General features: G+C 47.8%; 1 protein-coding gene across 1 annotated transcript in view; it reads left to right on the forward strand.

Annotated features, from left to right (window-relative positions):
- RTKN2 (rhotekin 2) overlaps window positions 1-15,727 on the forward strand; it is a 497,356-nt gene that overhangs the window by 457,571 nt on the left and 24,058 nt on the right. Inside the window, exon 11 of the mRNA XM_069611200.1 lies at window positions 8,552-8,656. Coding sequence (XP_069467301.1) covers window positions 8,552-8,656 — 105 coding nt within the window. The remainder of the gene's footprint in view (window positions 1-8,551; window positions 8,657-15,727) is intronic.

Below are 15,727 nucleotides of genomic sequence, written 5' to 3' on the forward strand. Positions count from 1 at the left end.
CAGCCCCAAAAAGCCTTGTGGACGATGCAGAGGGTCTTAAATTTGATCCTTGCAGCCACTGGGAGCCAGTGGAGAGATTTCAGGGCTGGAGATACGGTCCCTGGCTTGAGGCAATGGATTAGTCTTGCAGTTGTGTTCTGGATTAGTTGCAGGCGGAGAAGAGTAGAGGTAGGCAGATTGTGAAAGAGGCTATTGCAGTAGTCCAGCCTGGAGAGAACGAGCCCTCTGGAGACAGTGAGCTTCTGGGGGAAATTGAGGAAAGGTAGAATACTTCTGAGGAGGTGCAGCTGGAAGTGGGTCTTTTTGGCAAGTTCTGTGATGTGAGGAGGGAGTGGAGTTTAAGATGTTATCAAGGTTTTTTGCCTCACAGGAAGGAGAGGGTAGAGGGCCCATGGAGGGCATACAGAGGAAAGCAGGAGCAGGGGGACCAATGAGAAGTATCTGTGTCTTACTGGCATTGAGGCAACGATTGTTGGAGGTGCACGAATCCTGCATAGAGGATAGTCCGGAATGAGCAAGTGAGGAGAGGAGGCTGAGGGAAGTCTGAACGAGAATTGTGTCAACTTCATAACACTGAAAGTTAGAAGAGAAGGCGGAGATCAGGTGGGTGAAAGGTCAAAGGACCCTGATAGACATTGAAGAGCCAGAGTGAGGGGATGGAGCCCTGGTGAAGACCACATGTGGAGAGAGAGGTGGTGGAGAGAAAGGGCCCAAGTTGGACCTGGGAGGGACGGTGCAGGAGGAAGGTAGTGTGCCAGGCCACGGCCTGATATGTGGTTCTCAGTTTCACATGGAGTCGGTTGATCAGGGTGGCGTGATTTACCATGTCGAAAGCAGAGGTAAGGGCAAGGAAGATGAGGGCAGAGGGAGAGCTGCATTCTAGGTTAGAAAACAGATCATCATGGGTGTTCAGGAGAGCAGTTCCTGTGCCTCTGGCTGCTCTGAACCCAGACTGACATTTGCTTCATGGGCCGAATGACTGAGAAGGACAGTGAAAGTGCTGGGGTAGGCTTTGCTTGAGAGGTAAGAAGATTCAGGTTAGAGAAGACATTGGTCAGTCCAAGATAGGAGTGGTGAGAGGGTTAGAGAGGGGGATTTCTATGGAGATGAGAACATCCAAGGTGTGTCTGCCATAGTGTCTGGCCAGAGGGTAGAATCGAAAGGGAGTCTCATACGGAAGAGCCAGAGGAGGTATTTGAAGCATCCAGGTGAATGTTGAGGTCTCTAAGGAGAAGTTTATACGAAGAGAGATCTGCCCGTTCTGAGACGAACAGGGTTACCTGGCCAGGTGGCCTGTAGATGGTGGCCAGTCGGAGCAGCCAGGAGAGATGGAGAGCCCACAGACTATGCATTCAAAGAAAGAGTAGGCCTGCGTTCGTATGACAGAGGCAGGGATTCACTCTGGAAAGATCAGGGCCACTCCACCTCCAGGCCGGTTTGTTTGGGCTCGGAGAGGATCTTGTAGCCCTTAGGAAGGAGAGCGTTGAAACTCGTGACAAAGCTGACCGGGCACCATGTCTGAGAGACAGAGGATATCCAGGTCAAGGTCTTCTAGGAGGTGGCAGATGTCGGAGGAATGTTTGACAGAAGAGGTAGAATTGAGAGTAGCTACATGGAGCAGGTTGCCACATTTGAAAGACTTCCGGGGTGCAGGTGTGAGGCACAAGCAGAGGAGGCAGTAGAAGGGCTGAGAGTGGGGCAGTAAGAGGTGGCACAGTGCCAGAGTGAAGGAGGAGGTGGGTGCTAGCGATGCAGGGGGGCCAGAGAAGTGATCGAAGGAGTGGCAGGAGAAGGGAGGAAATTGATGAGATGTGGGAGACACCTATGAAGGAGGAGGAGATTTTGCAGGGAGCCCTGGATCATGACTGTACCGTTTAGATAGACATTGATGATGGTCTTGGAGAAGTGGGAGAGGGCCTTGAGCACCCCCCACCGGGTGTCGCCATTAATGGGAGAGGAGGAGAAAGGAGAGTGAACAGAGAATATGGGGGTCTATAGGTCTGAGAGGGAACAGTTTGTCGGTCAGAGTCGGTCTGGAGGAATTTCTGATGTGGGGATCGGCGATGGGGAGCACTGGGTTGGAGACGAGGATATCCCCCTTGAACATTTTCCTTCCAGACGTAGGCAGGGAGAGGGGGGGGAATTGGATAGGAGATAGAGTAGCAGTTTGCAAAGATGGGAGAGATTGAGAGCACCATAGGGGGTGCGAGGAGGCAAAAGGGGACAGTGAGTGAGAAGCGCAGCCCACAGCCACGCATGGAACCGAGCACCAGTGGGGGAGGGTTCACAGAGAAGGGAGGAACACAGGGCAGCAAGCAGGCAACACACCACAGGGGAAACGCAGGAGCAGCATGGACGGAAATCCAGGGGCTGGGAGGCACGCACTGAAAAAGAAAAGACCTAGCATTGTAAGTACACCCAGATTCGACTTTCCTAAAAGGATGTAAAAAAAAGGCCTAGTTTAAAAAGCAATGCAAGAGGTGCGGCTTTCCTTGCAAGAAGTGAGATGGCTAAACATATAGGTCACTGAGAAGGAAGGTACAATCAGAGAAATAGAGTAATTGGAGGGGTGGATCAGTTTAGTGGGGTGCAGTAATTCCTGCACCTCCTGTCTACAACACTCCTCCTACCTTATCAGTCGCAGCAGGTTGACGTTTGCAGGCTTCACACCTCCCTGGTTGCCACTGGCAGACACCATCTGGAGCTGCTTCAGTAGAAGCTGTCCTTTGCCTCAGGGTCCTACGCCACATGGGTTGCAACAAGCAGAGGGGCTGCACTACTCGGTTCATAAGACTAGAGCAGGACGCCCAAACAGGGGAGGAGAAGGAGGGTGGGAGGGAGTAAAGAATAGGAAGGGATGGAACGGGCTCCATCCAAAAGCAAGATGTTCCCAGCAAGATGTATTTTAAAATGGATCGGGAGCACAGTAATCGAAAATACACCAACCAAGAATTTACTTTTAAAAAGGAGCAGGAGCAAGTGATGAACCATTCACCAACAAAGCAAATTATGTTTACAAATGGAGCGGGAACGCAGGGATGAAAAGTATGCTCACCACACGCACACCCTGAAGAAAAATGCTGGTGCACAGGCACCACCGTGAACTAGTTATGCATATGAGGTGGCTTATTGTTATAATGGATTCCTTCCTGTCATGGATTGCAGCATTTGTTGTGCCACCTACTTGCCGCCCGAGTCCAGGGACAGCAGCCCATCCATCATCTTGCCCTTCGGGGCATGCTCTGCTGCAATCGGCTACAGCCGACCAGACGCCAAGTAGAACTTTGCCATGGCACAAGGTTCATTCACGGCTAGCCGTGCCAGACTGCCTGACGCAAACACTTTGTCCCACACGTCCAGCCTTTTATGTTCCCCGTCTGGTGGAAGGGACGGAAAAATAGGTCTTCAGGCTCGTCACTGTAGCCTGTACAACCAGGCTGTCCCGAGGCCAAAGGCAAGCAGCAGTGGTTGCCTAAGGGGGACCATGCCGGTTGTGGAAGATGTGGTGGGGGACCCATCGGCACTGCAGCTGAAGCCCATTGCCGCCCCTGCCTGCGCCACAGGTGCCTGGGCTGGAACCACCAGTGCCTGGGCAAATCTGTCAAGCATCTTCAGGTGAAATGTTCAAATTTTTCCTTTGTGGAGGATTGGGTCGGAAAGGGTACCTGTGCCGAACGCTCCAGGGAAACCCGTAGGGCGGTGGCTCTCTTTGAGAACGAAGAAGAGTGCCGGTAAGAGGACTTGCTCAGAGTGGGCCCTCCTTACAGTGTTTCTTCTTGACCACGCCCTGCAACCTCAACCAAGGAACCGTTCACCTTGTGGATGAAGGTGAATTATTTTGCCTCCCTCTCTAAGGGCCTTTGGGTGCATCGACTGACACGACCAGCAGTCCTGGCTGTCGTGTTCTTTGCCCAGACAGTACAAGCAAATATGATACAGTCCTATGATTCAAGCCATGTGCTGACAGTATGTCCTTAATTATAGCACTTTATAACTTTCTGAATTACATTTTAGACAAAATTAAAATAAGTTCTTAAATGTATACTTTTGTTTTGGTTTTTCTATGTGATTGTTGATGAAATTGTTCGATGATGTATATTTTTTATACTGTTTGTGAAAGACTTGCTCTGTACTTGTACAGTGTCAAGCTGCAACACAAAACCTTTTTTTGTTGAAAAATGCTGTAATCTGGCCTAGAAACTGCATACTGCATGGGCAGGTCCATGCCCACTACCAGCGTGGTTGGGCGCGATTCATGGCTAAGGACGTCAGTTTGTGGCTGAAGTCCAGTCGAAGCTGCTAGATATGCCCTTTGGTGGACAGAAAATGTTTTGAGTGATGGCAGACAACGCACTCCAGAAAGTGCATTCATCTAAGGCGACTGCAAAGTCCTTGGGACTAGTTTTCCAGCAGCCCCTGTGCCTTGAAACACTATTGTATAGGTGCATAATAAATAACCAATCAATCCTCGTCACAGGGCAGGGGTTTTTGACCGTTTCCCTTGTTTGAGGGGCTGTGAATAACCTGCCCCTGAAAGGGTCCAAGGTAGACTCTTCCCGACATGCAGAAGGAGGGGTTCACAGCAAGGCGGTATTGTGGCTGCCACTGTCCCATCTCCTACCCAGGGGCACCAAACCTCAGTGACCGGCTCCAGAACCTGTGGGAGGGAAGGTTATCCTTGTTCAGAGACCAACATCCGTTCCTTGGGCCCTACATGCCATCAATCAGGGGATATTGCTTTCCTTTTCTCCAACGCCCAGGAGACCGTGGACCACTGTCCATCTCTCTCTCTTCCGCTTCCCCTTCCTTCCTTCTGGAGGTCTGTCAGCTTCTGGTGAAGAACGCAATCGAACTAGTTTGGCTTTCACAACGAGGAAGGGGGTGCTACTCCACCTATTTCCTGGTGCCAAAGGAGGATGGAGACTTGAGCCCCATTTTTGGATCTACAGCTAATGAACTAGTTCCTTCGCAAGGACAAGTTCAGGATGGTTTCTCTAGCCCAGATTGTGCGAGCCCTAAATCTTCAGGACTGCTGGTTTCCCTTGATCTTCAGGATGCCTCCTTATATGTGCTGATTCATTTGAAGCACAGGAATTACCTGAGATTCGTGGTGAGCCAACAACATTATCAATTCAGGGTCCTGCCGTTTGGTCTTTCGTCAGCACTTGGGGTGTTCACCAAACTGCTGACAATGAAAGCGGCTCGACTCAGGAGGGAGGGCATCCATGTCTTTCCCTACATGGAGGACTGGCTCGTAGGAGCTCACTCACCAGAGCTAGTGTTGGAACATCTTGCATGCACTCTTGCAGAGTCTAGACTTTTGCCCTGAACTTGAAGGCTCAGGTTCTGCCGCCACAGTCTCTGATTTATCAAGACAGTATTGTACACTCTCCTGGGCAGGGCTTTCCCACCTGAAGATAAAGTGGCGAACATTCTGGGCCTCATATCCTCCTGCATCCTAGTGGTGCCGGAGGCAAGCCTGTACATGGGATGGCTTCAGTTGCTTCGCTGTTGCCAATGGTTGCAGTTCCAGGGTCACATGTCGGACCCTCTGTAGGTCTCTAGTCAGATGGCTCAGGGTCTAGCGTGGCGGGTGGGGCGAGAGAACTTGCTGAAAGGCACATTGTTTCTACAACCTTGGCCCCAGGTGACCGATCAGGGATGCATCCGACAGGTTGGGTTGCTCCGTTCTTACGGTGAGCAGACTGTGGGCTCCCACAGAGTCTCGGGGACACATCAATTTTCTGGAGCTGAGAGCGATGAGGCTGGCCCTGGTCAGTTTCCTCCCCTCTGTAAAACTCAAGAATGTGCTGATCCTGACGGGACAACAGTGGCCATGCATTGCCTCAACAAACAAGGTGGAGTGGGGTCCTTGCTCTGTGCAGAGAATGAGACACTGGTTCTGAACTCTGGTGAACAGTGACTCCCTGATGGCTCATCTGGCTGGACGGGAGTATGTCGCAGCGGAAGTATTGAGCAGACAGACCTCCGCCTCCCACGAGTGGAAGCTCCGTCGGGTAGTTCGGGAGGAGATCTTTTCTGAGGTACTTCTCGTGGTCCTCTTTGCTTCCAGTGTCAACGGGAAGTGCTATTTGTTCTGTTCTGGGGAATTTCCTGGTCTGGGAGCTTTGGGGAGATGCATGGATTGTTGAGTGAACTTTCAACCTCCTTTGTGGTGACGCCGAGCCTGATCATCCCGCTGGTCCTTGGGAGACTGTCTTTTCAGAATCACTCTGATCCTGATCACCCCACACTGGGCCTAGAGAACATGGTATCTGGAATTGCTGGACATGTCCATCTGCCCTCCCTGGCGCCTTCCAAGGAGAGTCGACGTGCTCCCCCTGTCAGTAGCGTGTCCTCCATCTGAACCTCCACAGTCTGAACCTTCATTCTTGGCTACTGAGAGGCTGAGCTACAAGGAGTGGGACTTGGCGGACAACGTCCTCGATGTGCTCCTTTCAGCTTGCAGGACCGCTACGAAATCCATTTATACCTGCAGGTGGTGTACATTTGCGATTTGGTGCCTGGAGAGGGACCTGGATCCTTTATCCTGTCCTCGGTTCTTTGTGCTGAATTTTCTGCCTTTGTTGGCCCAAGCATGCCTGCAGATTGGCACTGTGAAGGGTTATGTTGCCTCTATTTCTGTGTTCAAGAGGTCCCCAGAACAGGGCTCATTTTTCACAATCCCCACTGTTTTGCAGGGTTTGTTTAACCACTTTCCTCCTGGCAGTTTGCAGTTCAGGAATTGGATTTGAATTTAGTTTTAACATTTGTTATGGGTGCTCCGTTTGAGCCTCTTCATTCCTTTTCCATTAGAGTGCTCTCCTTTAAGGTGGTGATCCCGATTGCCATCACTTCTTCGAGACGTGCGAGTGAGCTGCAAGATTTTTCTATTTTACCTTGCGATCTGCCAAAGGTGGTCTCAATTTCCATCTGTCAGAAGATCCATCTTCCTGTGTTCTTTCCTCTGCCTCACCCTTCCAAAGCAGAGGAACAATTTCCTCGCCTGGACCCGATACGTACCCTTAAGTTCTAAGTCTCTCATACTAGAAAGGCTTGGAAGGATGACCAGCTTTTTGTTGGTTACGCTGGTGCTTTTGTTGGCAGGGCTGACACCTAACGAACCTGTTTTTTTTTTTTAATTTGTTTTATTTATAATGCGCCGAAGCAGCCCACAGGAATCCGTGTGCACAATTACACGTGTAGACAAACGGGACAATCAAGATCCTAGATGGGCCCAAGGGAAATTATGGGCGTCCATGTGGAACATTCTTTGCAACTCGGAATGCTGCAATCTGGCTGGGCAGTATGTACCAGAGGGTCTCGGATCATTCTACCAGAGGGGCCACTGTCCTGGACATTTGCCAGGTGGCAACGTGGGTGTCTCTGCACAGTCGCTAAGCATTACTGCTTGGATTCACTCTCGGGCAAGGATGCCTGTTTTGGTAGGGCACTCCATTAGAGTTTTCTGGTTTAGGTGGTGTCCTTGCTTTCCTCCCTCCAGATTACATACGACTTTCGGAGTCGATCATAGATGAATCCGTGGCAGGAAGGAATCTATTAGAAAAACAGATTACCTACATCTCTGTAATGTTCTTTCTGTTGGATGTCCTGCCACGGATTCCTCATCGCGCTCCATACCTCTTATGGGAAGCAACAACACCATTTGTTCTTCAGTCCTTACGCACCAGAGTACTAGGGGAGAGGGGGAAACTGAGGCCATGGGGCATGGCGCAGTGAGCCGTGCAGCATGCCCTGTCTGCAGAAATGTTTCCCTGGTACAGTTGTGCTGGGATATGGATATGGATATGGTAGATGAGGAATGCGTGGAAGGAACATCAATCGGACAGAACGAGAAGGAAAGTAATTTGTTCTTCTGCCTGCTCTCCATGGAGCAGTGCTTTTCTCTTAGACTTTGTTGAACCGGCAGAAGTACAAGGACTCAGTCGGTGCATAAGGACCTCCCATTTTAGTTGTCGTCGTGCAGGTTATTCAATATGTTAGGAAGGAGGCACTAAGACTATCGGTGCAAGAACACTGCAGAGTCAATTATGCTTTTTGCAGTCAACTTTACTACCCAAAGGTCCCCATTTCCATTAAAATCCCTCTCCTTGATAATGCTGCTGTCTGCATTACAAATTCTTTCCTCCTCTGCAGTCTTGTTGATCTCCCACCACCCCCATCAAAAGACACATTTAACCCTACTCCACAAGGTTCAACTACTGGTCAGTCTTGTGCCTTCCCTTCTACCTGCAGTGTCCCAATCCTTCAAGGCCAACAAGCTCAGTTTCCTTATGTGCACTCAAACCTCAAGCATACTGACTTGCACAACTCTCCTTCATATTGGTGCATCCCCTTCCCTATGAAACGCACCATTTATGAAGCAGACTCGCTGGCAGCATCAAATTGCCCTTAAAAGAAGCTGATTGCTATGATTAAGAAAAAGGTTTTTAAAAAAATACTTAATAATGTTGAATGTCCTTCTGTTCCCTCGGATATGGAAACGTGTGCATATTTAACAATTCCGATAATCGTTTCTATTTCCCCATAGGCCAATGGAAGCATTGTTCTGAAGCGCTCATCAAGTTTTATACATCACCCCGAAAACCACCTTTGTTCATGACAAAGGAGGCAACGTCAGTGTATCATGATATGAGTAAGTATGACTTTCTCTGCAACATCGGAACATTTATCATTGGCTTTATCAAGGTAATATTTGCATTAATATGAAATGGTCTTCATGTTCAAATGTGCATGGCATGTGCAAAGAATTGTACACTTGTTAAATCCTAACCAGGATTAACCTGAGCCCACTAGCATGAAGTAGGTATATTCCCACTGGAACATTCCGCACAGTAATGTTTTAAAATGAACCTCGTTGATCTGTATGCTCATTCCTAAACGCGATTAAGGAGTCCGCACAACCAATTGTTTCCAGTCACAACAAACACATGCAAACCTCAATTAAAGTTTATTTTGATTGCCAGTATCATTTAAACGCATTAAATAGATCCACAAACCGGATTTTGCGTTAAAATTTGAATTACAAATCATTTTATTATTTCCGGAAAGGCTTGGTGGATACGTAGTCGGTTTCACACAGCGTTACAGTTAAATATTTGATGCCATGTCTTTTCTGATAACGGTGTAATATGTGCATAAGCTGGCTGTCCATCCAAGCACCACATTCCATACACGTTGTTCCTCCACCCAGTGCAGGTTCAAGTGAAGATAGATTATTTTTTTTTGTTCCTTTTTTTCCCTTTTTTTTCTTGTATGTCGAAGAAATGTCCAGGTGTGTGTGTGGGGGGGGGGTGTTGTGTTTATTATGCGACTACAAATCTTCCGTTAACTAAGAGGATTTCCAAGCTGTAATGCCAGTTTCCATGAACATAACTTACGAAATACATTCCGACTGTATGCCAATTGTTGATCAATGTTGAACCATGTATTTTACAACTCTTTATAAATATTGCCACCAACAGAATCGGACCAAAGGGTGGTCACCTGAGGGGTGTAGTAGGGTTCGATGTGATTTTACCAAAAATAATTTAGTGGTTTGTTTTTATGTATTTTTTAAATTTTTTTAACGAAACCGAAAAAACACTGAATTCTTTAGAATGTTTTTATTTGGGGTCCCCAGCCAGCCCCCTCCTCAGCAGTTTTAACCCCTTAGTCCCAAACATATATATTTTTAGTAAAACTTATTTTTTTGTTACGTTCAAAAAATAAGTCTCTGAAATGTTTTCATTAAAATCACTGGATACCGTGCAGTAGGTGGTAGGATATTGCTTAGAAGTTTGCAGAATGGGGTAGTGGATCGAGTGATGTAGTGGAGCGAGTGATGACGGCAGCTAACTGACTAGATATGCGCAAGTACGGGCATGTCAGAGTGACGCTGACTGTAATTGGTCTTGCGTAGCGCCCTTCTTCCACTTTCGATGGCATTGCTGCATGTGGCACTAAGAAAAATGGGGTCATTAGTGGGACCAACACAGGTGGCGGCTGATGCAATGGGTGTATGTTGGAAGTACCGGTTTACTGAGCGATTATCTGCTTTCTTTGGCGTGGACCTTTGGGAGTATATTATATCCTTCCATGTCCAATCTGTAGCCATGAAGAGAGACGCTATTTGTACTCTTTCTGATGTTTGCACTGGGTTCTGTGACTCCAAGTTACATATGTGAAGCTTGCCAAGTGGTGAATATGGATGATAACCTATGATAATTCTGAATCCCTGCAAGCAATCAGCCTCTGAAGGTGATCAGAAGACTAGACTGGATTAATTTGGTAGACACAAGACTGAAAGGTGAAGGGTTAATACGTGAGTCTGTTATCCACAGTCCGGTTCTACGTGATTTTGCCAACCTATTTTAGGTGGTGGTAAAATAAAAAAAATAAAAAACGGGGTTTCTGGCGATGTAAAATCCGGCGATGAAAAGTACCACGACCAAAAATAGGTCGGCGAAATGCGTGTATACCCACAGTCCACCCTGTAAGTACGGTCTCATACCTTATACAGCATGCACCCTGCAGGAATCATAGAAAACATCCTTTAACTTCTAGAATTGCAATGTTGGTGTGTGCATATTTATGATTAGAACACTCATTATTCATGGTCCTACATAAACTATGTGAAATCTAATGGGTACAGGAGAATTAACTGAACAGAGTTTGAGTGCCCATCCTGCCTCCAAGGCCCAGGATAAAACAACCAAAAATGTTTTTGCTCACCCCGGGTCTTATGGCGTACACAGATCGCTCCTTCACCACTCTAACCACATAAGTGACCCAATCTGTTAAACTGTCCTTGTTCCTGCTTTTTAACCAATTGTTGTCCTAGCATTTCATGCATATGAGGAAGCACTACACACATTACATACATAACATGATGCCAAAGCCCAGTCAGCTATAGTTGTGATGGAGATTCGGTGACTGCCCAAGTTCCTCGGGTAGCTCTCTGTGCAATTATCAGTTCCTGTTGCATTGCATAGCAGGTGAGTGCCGCTGGAGAAAAAGAATCGGCAAAGACAACAGTTTGCTTTTTTTTGTACAAGTTCACAAAATTGTCATATTTTTAACATTGCACAATTTCAAGAATTGCCAGTGTCAAGTTTTATTAAGTTTTTAATTTCTTTTTTTGCAGAAACTATTGTATCAACTTAATTCTTTTTCATGTTCACAAGAACCTATTACATCAACGTAACCTTTTCAATCAACAACCAATTTCTCGCGTCAACTTGACTCGTATAACCTTCAATTTCTTTATGTCCCAAAGCACCAACTTTAATTGATCAATTCATGGATACCTTTTACAGAAGGCATATCATAATTACAGTACAACGTATTGCCTACATTCCATACACATTTTTTATGTTTATACTGCTAGAGCTTTAGGTTCAAGATGATTGGTTTGGTCCTTAATGCTAAAAATCAGAACGTGGTACTTTTGTAGGTGGTGAAAGGATGGTAGCCCAAAAACCAAGAGCTAAAAACAATCCAGGAGGCAACATAATCACTGCACCTTTGCAAAGAAAAACAGGGTTATTACATGCAAAAAGGGTCTCGGGCGGTCCAGTAGTACCAAACTGAAACTGCGCTCATCTCATCTCAAGATATTACATCTTTTATAGCAGCGAAACTGCAAATTACCAATACTGTTCATAATGAGTACAGTGTAATTCCCTCCACCCTCGTTAGGAACTGCCTATAGAACATGCATATTTCCTTCCGGCCCCTACATAGTCCCTGGACTGATTGGCCACATGTATTCTAAAACCATTCCCCAAAACACGTGGTCCCCAACATTGTCACAATCAAAGCCAGGTACCTGATTGTTGGGTTCTTATCAATAGGTTTGTAAGGTGGGAAAATTTGGGACCATTGTGTGATGGCACCTTCATGTTGCAGACACTGCCAAAATTTCTTGGCGAGGCCAACTCTGCTTTGATAAGACAATGGGCGTTCTCATTGACACAGATGCCATGGGGCACACTAGCTGCACCCCCAAATTGTATTAGATTTATTGGCACAAACTCTGCTCCTCATGTCCCAAGTCGCGTGATGTTCCAGACACGGCTCACCCCTTATTTCCTCCAGTGACCAGGGATGCCATGACCAGGGCATCGCTCTAGAGTCTAAATTTCAAGGATTTGTTTGCTTAAATTGTTTGCTGAAGTTGTGTGTTAAGGTGTAATTCATATGCGGTGCCGCCCCGGGTGAGGACAGTAGTGTTCTAAATCTTAGCCTGGCTCATTGGCTTCTCTGCCTGCTCCTTTACCAACTAACATTGCGTTCCCACCACGTTCAGGCCCAGCAGCTGGATACAATTGGTGCTCATCTGTGCACTATGGGTGCCTCTGACCTCAGCTTCTCTCCTGGGGAACAGAAAAAGGATTTGTTTTTTGAGTTTAATTACCAAAGCCTCAGCTCCTCAACAAGGCCTGTGTTCTCTTCTGTTCACCGTGTTCTCGGCCTTAACATCAAAATGGCAACACTGCTCCAGCATGGGGTCTTTCATGGATTCACATGCTCATGAATATTCCCTGTCAGCCTGGGAATCCTCGGTAAAAGAAAGCAGTTTCGCTTTAAAGTGAAACTGCTAGTCTCCTCCTAACCAATCATTGTCTTGTGGGCCCTTCTGCCCCCAGCCAATGACTCGTCGTCCTAAGCTCCATCCCTGGGGGCCATCTTCAGGTTTTACTGCATGTTTCAAGTGTTGTGAGTTTACAAGGGTAGGCACCCAACATTTATTGATGTCTTTACAACTAATTAGATTTGTGAACAGAAAAGTTACATTTAACACGTACATATAAAGAACCTTACGCCATTAAGAGGAGATTCCTGAATATAGAATTCCCTCATTTAGGCAGTGTTCCTGAAGGGATATATAACCTTCTGGACTAGAGTGCATAGCAACAATATATACATTTATTAATTATATTTTTGTGCATCAGTACATCACATAACCTACTATAACATAATAATGGCACATAAATATCTTCAAAAAACCATAACGGAGCAGTGAATAAACCAAAGTAAAATCACACGTAAAACTCTTACAAGGTGAAAAAAATAAATCTCAGAAATCCAGCAAAGTTGCTGAGGGACTCAGTACGTAAGGGTAATTAGCCATTCTGGAGAATTCTCCCTAACAGAGGGCTTGTCGGTGATGAAGGCTCCAAATACCACGCCTGCCAAGCGGTACTGGCTGGAGAAGAAATACTGAGTTCCAGATTTGGCAACCCTGTGCCTAGGTCTCGATCTTTGCCGGATTCTGTGCTAACAGCGGCCGCCACAGAGGTCGTCCAACCACTCCTTTTTCATCCATGGTGCCTCCACATTTGGAAGGCAAGGAGCTTGATACTGCTGGTAAGCGCAACATTACCAAAGCATCCTGTACCATCAAAGCCAGCAATGTCCTCGCCATCCTGTCAAGGTATGACCAGGAGCTGTGGTTTAAACTGCGGCCCAGGACTTCCTCCCGATGACACGAAAGCAGAAGCCTTGGCACTATTCCAGGAAGAAGTGGATTTGGACCGCACCATCAATGTCACGCTGGACATAAGTCTTGCTTCCTCCAAATGGGGAATAGTGTGGCCCTCGGACGCCAATGATGGTGGATGGCCACTTTTTCTTCAGCGCAAAAGTCCAGACCAAAGTTCTCAACATGCCGTTTGATGGGATGACCTGTTTGGGAAGGCAGTAGATGACACCTGTCAGGCCATCAAGACTGACAGACGGCATTCTGGGTACCCTGCAAGAGATTGTCCTTTTGTTCCCTAGGGGATATCCTCCAAATCATCCAATGCTACAACACTTCCTATTGTCGGCCCTCCCGTTCCACCACCCAGGAAGCTTAATAGGTTTGCTCCCCACCCTACGGAAGCGGAAACCTGTCATTGCCCCCCCATCCAGGACGCAGCACCAAGCAAGCCTGATCCGGCCCAGGACTCACGCCCTCACTTTCTCGCACATCATTGGGAGGCTGACTATCAAAAATTGTCACAGTGGTGGAGGATTACCAGAAATGGGTGCTGGAAGGGGCACTCTTTAGAATTCCAAAACTGGTGCCCCCGCATTCCTCCTGTTGCACCACAAGAACTACACATGGCTCAGCTGCTGCCGGAGGTGCAAGCCATGCTACTCGAAGGGGGCAATAGTTAGTTCCACAGCACCTTCGGGGCTTCGTAGGGTCCTGCAGATACTTTTTGGTGAGGAAAAAGTCTGGAGGGCGACAGCCAATCCTAGATTTGCGACGCCTTAACAAGTTCCTGAAATCCCAAAAGTTCAGGATGGTCTGGTCACGTTACAGCATGTTCTTGACCAACTGGAGCAAGGGGATTTTCTGGCAACTCTCGACCTGGCAGATGCATATTTCCACATCCCCATTCATCGCAAGCACCAGAGGATCCTTTGTTTTGTCATCCAGGGGGGATGGCATTACCAATTCAAGACCCTTGCATTCGGCCTGAAATTGGCACTGAGCATTCACTAAATGCTTGGCCCCGGTAGCAGTACATCTAGGCCACAAGGGGATTTGCAGCTACCATTACCTGGATGATTAGCTCATCCGGGCCGGCACTCATGTACTGGCAACCCAGAACCCTGCGGAAACCATCCAACTCCTCACTTCACTAGGATTCTCAATGAACTATCCAAAGTCCTGTGTAGTGCCATCGCAGAACACTGTCCCTGGTCGCCCGGCCCAACGCAGTAGCGTGTCTGGCAATACCCTCAGAAGAAAGAGTGACCGCTATCCTCTGAAAGATCCAGCAGCTGTTGATGGCATTCATTGGAACAGTCCAGTCCATAAAATCCCTGCTGGGAATGAGGTCTTCCTGCAAGCCATCTGGTCCCCTTGAACAGGCACCAAATGCAGCCCTTCCAGGAATTTTTAGATGCCAGGTGGCAGCCGGTCACTGGCACGTGGACAATCGCCTTCAATCGGGAATCCCCGCACACTCTTCAATGGTGGTTGATGCGGCCACATCTCACTCAAGGAGCTCCCTTCCTGACCCCCTCTGCCCGACCCCCATACCAGGCTAGTCATTACGGACGCTTCTCTGGATGGTTTTGAGATCCACAAGGGACATTACAATGCCAGAAGCCTCTGGCTTCTGGAGGAGAAGGACTTGTACACACCATCATGGAACTATGGGCAGTCTTCTGGGCCCCCCCCACTGCCTCTGCTTCAGGAGAAGAGGGTGCAGATCTTCAGACAACACAACCATCATGTTCTACATCAGGAAACTGGGTGTCACACGCTTCTTTACTCTCTCCCTGGAAGCACAGTCCCTCTGGTGCTGGGCCATTCTTCAAGACCTATTCCTCATCCTCTTTCCCCTAGCAGACGTAAAGATCATCATCACACTCTCTCTCAGCATGGGGGCTGCAGTCCTGCTGCGAGTGAAAGCTGCAGGTGTCTCACTCCTTCGAGAGGGTTCATCCCCAGATTGACCTCATCGTGACAGCTGCCAACTCAGTGTCAGCAATTTGCCAGCAGATACTCTCAGCCGAGGAGTCTGAGAGATTCCTTCTCACTCCACTGGGAGTGGCTCTTCCTGTATGCCGTCCCTCCGATTTCTCTACTGCCACGTGTGATCAACACACTCCGACGTTGCTACTGCTGGATTATCCTCATTGCGCCGGTGTGTCCAAGGCATATCTGGTACCCAGACCTGCTCGTTGGTTCCGGCCATCCAACTGCCTCCACTGTCCAACCTCT

Source organism: Ambystoma mexicanum, chromosome 8, assembly GCF_040938575.1.
Source record: "Ambystoma mexicanum isolate Mex_15411 chromosome 8, UKY_AmexF1_1, whole genome shotgun sequence".
Lineage (NCBI taxonomy): Eukaryota > Metazoa > Chordata > Amphibia > Caudata > Ambystomatidae > Ambystoma > Ambystoma mexicanum.